General features: G+C 41.1%; 1 protein-coding gene across 1 annotated transcript; it reads right to left on the bottom strand.

The window, feature by feature from the left end:
- Positions 1 to 509: 509 nt before the first annotated feature.
- irx1a (iroquois homeobox 1a) lies at positions 510 to 4,771 on the bottom strand. The gene is made up of 4 exons (XM_008432175.2): positions 4,092 to 4,771; positions 1,904 to 3,008; positions 1,528 to 1,594; positions 510 to 645 (listed from the first exon to the last, which is right to left on the bottom strand). Exons 1-4 carry the CDS (start codon positions 4,332 to 4,334, stop codon positions 570 to 572), a joined length of 1,491 nt encoding a protein of 496 aa, XP_008430397.1. The 5' UTR covers positions 4,335 to 4,771; the 3' UTR covers positions 510 to 569.
- Positions 4,772 to 6,851: the final 2,080 nt, after the last annotated feature.

Here is a 6,851-nt window from a genome sequence, read left to right as displayed (position 1 = left end):
TTTTTCTTCTACTATAAAATATAAAATATAATATTGAGAATAATGATAATAATAATTATAAAGAAAAAGTAAGATAAAAAATCTTGGATTTTCTCTAAAATTTCAATTAGTTTATTAAGCAAAATATACGATCTGGACAAATTCCTTCAATGTTTCCTATTTACAAATTTAAATCACTTGGTATTTACATTAAACAAAAGACACCAAAAACACAGGATAGAGACAAATAATTATAATAATAATATAATAATAATAATAATTAATAATAATAATGAAGTAAAAAGCCTACCAAAATGTCCCAGCAGGTCTGGGTAAAGTGGAAGAGAGTAACATTATAGGCGCGAGTATAGGCTACACAACAATAGAGGAAGTAATCCATCCATCCACAGGATATTACCAAATTACGCCATTTGTTCTGTACCGACTCAAATGCTACACTGCATTTTTTTTATTTCTTGTTGTCCTTTTGCTGAGCTTAAAGTCTCTTTTCCATGTTTTTTTCTTTCTTTTCTTTTTTTTTTTTCTTTTTTTTTTTCCCAAGCACGGAAAAGAAAAATCAAATGTCTTGATCAAGCCGACGAGAGAGCAGTGAGGACCCGTTGCGTGGCGTCTTGGGGACTCCTGGCGCTGGAAGGCAGAGAGGATCTGGATAAAGAATAATACAGAGAGGCAGATAAATACCCCCGCCGTGTTTGGACAGCGGGTTTCAATATGCGTCTCAAGTGTCTGCCTGAAAGGTTTTGATTAGGAAACAGGGATCCAGCCTGCATATTCTAATTCCTCGCTGTTTTTGTTTTGTTTGTCTTTTTTTTTCTACGGAAAAGCAATTATTAAAAAGAAACTAAAATCTACGTTTTAATATATAATTTAGAGGAATAAAGCACATTTTTTAAAATATAATTATTTACAATTCATTGCACTGTGAAGACTTGAAACAGTGGTAAACTACTTTTCTTTTTTTTTTCCTTTTTCTTCCTCCCCTGGGCTCGGGGCCTCCCAGGGGTCTTTAGGGAAAGCACACAGCCCAGACAGAGCCCGTTTTACTCGGTGGCTTGATAAGTAGCCACACTCTCCCCAGAGGGGAGGAATTAAAGGGGGTGTGGGATGAAAGTCAAGACCCCTGTCACCCTAAAAGCAAACTGCTTTTTTTATTTTATCTGTGCTTTCTCTCGCTGTTATCACCTTTACTTTGAAGGGAGAGAAAAAAAAAACTGTAATTAAGAAAATATGTATTTTTTTTTTTTTTTTAAAGGGAGGGAAATAAAAACTAATTTAAAACACATACTGGACACCTTTTCTAATATAAACACTTTAATACGATATGTATTAATTGCACGTTTAATGAATTATTTCAATTTGTTTCATATTAAAATGCAAATAATTTTTTACAATAAGTCCTGTCAACATCTAATGCAATACTCTCCTCTAAAGAAAATGCCACTTTCTTGCTGATGCAATAATTTTATAATTTGGAAGTCGAATATGAAATACTCCATAGTGACAACAAAGAAGCAAAGTTTGTCTCACCTGTCTTGAATAGGACGAAATGACGACTTGAGCGTCTGTGTTGGAGGTGAATCGGATCTTTCGTGCTCTACAAGGGTTAAAAAAAAAATAAAAACACAAGTCGTTAAAATAAATTGTGGACTTTTTTTTCATTTTTTTCTCAACTATTTAGAGTTCGTTTAACTTTATACACTTAAGGAAAGGCTTGAGTAAAATAAGTGTGTCTGTGCAAACTGATGTTTGCATCAGAGCTTGCGCAAAGCTTTGATATTACAATCGTGGGCCTCTTGGAAAAAAAAAACAAAACAAAAAACAAACATCTGCGTGTATTAAGATAAAGACACGAGTAAGCATGCTTAACTCTGAACTCTTAATGCTTAGTTCTCTGCCGTCCTACCTATGTGTTTGGGACTGTGGGTGTCTGCTGGGGCCTTGCTGTCATTGCTGAGCGCTGCTGAGGCTGCAACCGGCGACACCACCACCGATGTCGGCTGCTGTTGCTGCTGGGCCGAGAGAGGATGGCTGCTGCTGCTGTGGTGGTGGTGGTGATGGTGCTGGTTTACTCCCAGAAAAGATCTGACATTCAGCAGGGAGTTCTGGCCCAGGAAGGCCCCGTTCGTCCAGTTGTGGAACTTTCCAATCTGGCAAGTGTACAGTCCATGACTGGGGAGGAAGGCCGGGTGGGTTTGAATCTGGTGGGGCGCTGATGGATGATTACTGTTGGCCCCTGGCGCACAAGGGGAGGAAGGTTTCTGAGACGAGCTGTCGGGGCTGGTAGCGGTCTCCGCCAGAGACCAGATTTTGGGTTTATTGTTAGAGGGAAGAGGGAAACTCCCAGGTCTGTCAGGGGACAGAACTCGTGTAGTGTTGTTGTTGCCGTCTGAGTTCTCCTTGCCCCCTGCGTGAACCGACATCACGCTCTTGGATTTCTCAAAGGCTTCGTGGGCCTGTAGGGCGAAGGCCCGTCTTTTCTCCAAGCTGTCCAAGTCTCCGGGCGCGCCCAGGCTGCCCCTGTGCTCCCTGCCTCCCTCCGTGGACTTATCGTCATCGTCCTCGTTGCTCTGATCCCCATCGTTCTCGTCGATTTTGTCTATATCTATGCTCTCCAAATCGATCTCCTCCTCGTCTTCGTTCTTCTCTGTCTCGTCTCCGCTGCCGAACAAGTTCCCGTCTTCGCCGTCCTCCTTGCTCCTGTTCCCCCAGGTCACCTTGTTCTCCTTCTTGAGCCTCCTCCTGGCATTGGCGAACCAGGTGGAGACCTGCGTCAGTGTCATCTTGGTGATGATGGCCAGCATGATCTTCTCGCCTTTCGTTGGGTACGGGTTCTTCCTGTGCTCATTGAGCCAAGCTTTCAGGGTGCTGGTACTCTCCCTGGTGGCGTTCTTGGGCCTCGCCGGGTCGCCATACTGGAACTGGCCGTATGGGTAAAAGGCTGGAGACGTATGGGCCGCGAAAGTAGCGGGGTGAACGCCAGGACTGTCCTTGAGCTCATACTGAGACCCCTTAAAAAGAGAGGGGAAAAAAAGAGAATAAAAATCAGAGATGAATTGTCGGCTTCATCGTCATTTTGGATAACTTTAGAGCGCATTTAGATTCGATTGACCCCTCCCCCTCCTGCATGTATTCGAATGAAAATGGCCTCTGAAAAAAACCGAAAAAAAAAAATCAAAGAGTTCCAATTGCACCTGACGCAGAGCTTTCCACAAATAACCTTCTCAACTTGCAGCCTGCCACATGCTATAGGCCTCGTGTCTGCACAACTGGTCTTTCAAAGACTTTTTTCTTTTACTAAAAAATGTCTTTCATGCATCTTCTAAGATGGGGTATCAGATGTTTCCAAGGGAAAAAAGTTTACCAAGGTAGTTGACAGCTTTTATGCAAGAGAGCACAAGACCTCTTTCTTAAAACGAAATAAGTTCTGAGTTCTGAGTTAAGTTTTCTCATCGCGTCACAGTTAAACTTTTGAATGTCTAAATTTACCTGGTGTGAGTTTTTTTTTCTTCTTTCTCTGAAACTTTTCAATGGATTCATGCAATTGTTGTCATTGTACTTTTTGACAAGTGGCGATTCTTTTAGCTGCAGCACTCTGTGCGTTTGGGCCTATAATGCATTCATTAACCAGCACATTAACGCTCTGCAAATGACCTATTATCGCTTGCTGCCTTATGAGACGTAACAAACTGACAGCTCTGAGAGAAGTTAAAATCTAAGTGGAATTCTGGGATCACTTGGACAAAACATTTAGCATATTTATTCTTCTAGATTTTGAATTTCGGAACACACATTTCTAACTTTGGTCAACAGTAATCTGACCAAAACAGAAGAGTTGGAAACTTTTTTAAACTTTTTTTTTTTTTTTTTACAAGATACATCCAAACTGTTATCTGGATTTTTTTCACTTTCCTAGTTTAATTCACTTGCTTTTCATCATTGATTGCACCCTGACTGTCTTTCCGCACTGTTTTACATTTTTCAATTTCCTTTGCAGCGTCTAAAAACTCAAGTAACCACGGTACAGAGGACATAATTTTGCTTTAATTTGGAAACATTTGCGCTCGATGCTAAAGCAAACAATTGATTCTTACCATTTGTGAGAAGAGAGCCAGATCCGCGCTGGTGTAAGGTAAAAACGCGCTGTAGTTGTGTGCGTACGGGTTTGCATACATGCCCAGCACCGACGTGACGGCCGCCGCCGTGGCGGACGGACTTCCACCGATTTCCGTGGTCCCTCCTCGGGATGAAGGTGTAAGCACTCCCGGTCTTTCGCTCCCGTATACAGCCTGGGAGGCACTTAGATACTGCGGATAGCCTAACTGCGGGAAAGACATCTCCAACCGCCAGATGTATATATATTTTTGTTGCACAGCTCCCCCGACCAAAACAAAAAGTAAAAAAAAAAAAAAAAAAAAAAAAAAAACCCAAAAAATCTGTGCGCAACAAAGTGTACAAGATCGAGGGATACGCCACCAAAAACCAAAGAGCCAGTAGAAGTAAAGTGTAAAGTGTTTTAAGCCAAAAACTCGACTACTACAAACACGCAGAGGTGAGTAGTCAGAGCAAGCCTCTCTTAAATCTCTGCTTCCTCGCTTTCTTTTTTTTTTTTTCTCTCTCTCTCGTTGCAGAGTCCGCTGGATGTGATCTGATCAACAATTGCGCTCCGACTGACGCGCCTGGCCCTGAGGTCTTCCAGGCTGATCTCTCAGATACAATTTGAAGTTGATGCTTTGATTGGCATCCCCTACTTGAGCCCGCAAGCTCCTCCTCGTTTGGAGCAATGTGGATAATGTGAATATAGAGTGGAGCACATTGGCTGGGGCCTCCCTCCTTCTCTCTCTCTCTCTCTCTCTCTCTCTCTCTCTCTCTCTCTCTCTCTCTCTCTCTCTCTCTCTCTCTCTCTCTCTCTCTCTGTGTGTGTGTCTCTCTCTCACACACACTCTCTCTTCGTGTTTGGACTTATTGTATGTTAAATGTTCAAGCATTAGAGTCCATTCACCGAAGGCTTTGATTGTTGTATGACAACCTGTCTACACGATTTTACAGCTGTCCGACACAGGGGGAAGTAAACCCGTCAGAAGAAGGAACTTACTTTGAATAGATTTAAATTGTAATTAAAGAGGGGAAAGCTGCTCCACAGAGGAATTAGTGCTCGGTAATGCGGACTCACGATGCCTTTATCTAATTCTTCTGACAAATTTTCTAAAAAAAAAAAAAAAAAAATCATTTTTGGGTTTAAAGTCGTCTCAATTTTTCCCATTTCATTCTTTTGCGCTTGTTGCGAGTTTTTCCCCCCTAAATGCTGAATTCAAAATACATAAAAATAAGCAAATAAATGAGCAAAAATATAAAGTTTTGACAAATAACCCAAACCAGAACCAACCATGCTAATTTCTCAATTAATTGTAAATGCTTTTATTGACTCCTATTTTGTCCTTTGATTTGCTCATAAAGCTTTAATCATCCAAATCCTCTGCACCCCCCCCCCTCCACCCCCACTGAACTTTTTTTTTTCTTTTTCTCTCTCTCTCTCTCTCCTTCCCTGTGTGTGGACTCAGACCAGATTGTTGTTGTCCTTTGTAACAACAGAGCCACTTCACGTTTTCCAGCTTTGTGTGAAAAGGAATGTGGACAAGCCAGAGACAAGGCAAACAGCGATGGAATGATTTCCCCCTTGTTTTTCTTTTTTGTTTTTGTTTTTTTTTTCTTTTGCGAGGCTTCTAGTGAGCACAATAACATTGTTTGTGTCTGATTTAATTTAAAATCAGACACAAAGACGATGTATTTACAACAGCTTGTCATGCTTGTATATATTTTTTTCTATTACTAGTTTTTTTTAAAAAATACTCTGAGCTGACAAAAAGAAAATAAAATCCGATCTTCAGCTTTGGTCACCTCTTTTTGAACTGCTTATCCAATTTCCACCTCTTAAAAACGGAAACCTCTGCTTTTGCTGTCCACTCCTTTCACAACCAGAGCCGTGTGGCGCACTCACGCACACATACACAGGGGTGGGAAGAGTGTTCACACTGTTATAACTGTTCTACTTTTTATATATATATATATATATTTGATTCGATTCTCCTATCACCCACCTCCCGAGTCAAAGGCGCTGTTCTGTACATCTAGATTTAATGCCTTTAACGACTGAAGCCCGAGAAGTCAGTCAGATTCTGATCAGCACCAGATGGCTCCAAGTGGATATTGCCGAGCGCCGAGGATCTGTTAAAAAATATCTGAGGGGCACTGATGGTAATCTGGGTAGCACATCAAGAAAGGAAGGGGAGGAATGGCAATAGTGATAACCCGCTGGAAATATGTGCGGGAGGGGCGGCGGGGGGGCTGAATATGATGGCTGTGGTGGAAGAAAGTGAGGAGACTAGAATTATCTCTAAACGGAAATTGAACAGAAATGATAAAAAAAAGAAAAGAAATAGATGATTACAATAATACTGCTAATATTAATATTATTATGATTGTTAATAATACAAATTTGTAAACGCAAATCATTTTATGGAAAATGAATACATAGGTTTGTGTAAATATTGACACGAGCCATACAAAAATACTTGCGATGTCTCCAACTTTTATTCAAACCCAGTTCTCCACTGTCAACCCAGAAAGAAAAAAAACGGTTCAGAAACTTTGTCTAATTTCCACTCAGTCCAAATAAAATAAAATAAAATAAAAAATACTGTTAAAAAGAAGAATAAAAATCAAATCCATCCACATCGCGTAGAGAGCCTTGGGACAGATGGACCCTCACCGTCTGCATCCCCACTGTCTCTGCTTCCAGCGTGCGCGTACATGTGCTCACCCGTGCACGCCGTTTCAACGATTATTGAATCCTC

This window comes from Poecilia reticulata, linkage group LG16 (assembly GCF_000633615.1).
Source record: "Poecilia reticulata strain Guanapo linkage group LG16, Guppy_female_1.0+MT, whole genome shotgun sequence".
Classification (NCBI taxonomy): domain Eukaryota; kingdom Metazoa; phylum Chordata; class Actinopteri; order Cyprinodontiformes; family Poeciliidae; genus Poecilia; species Poecilia reticulata.
The sequence above is the reverse complement of the archived record's forward strand: the minus strand, read 5'-3'. Positions and strand labels throughout refer to the sequence as shown.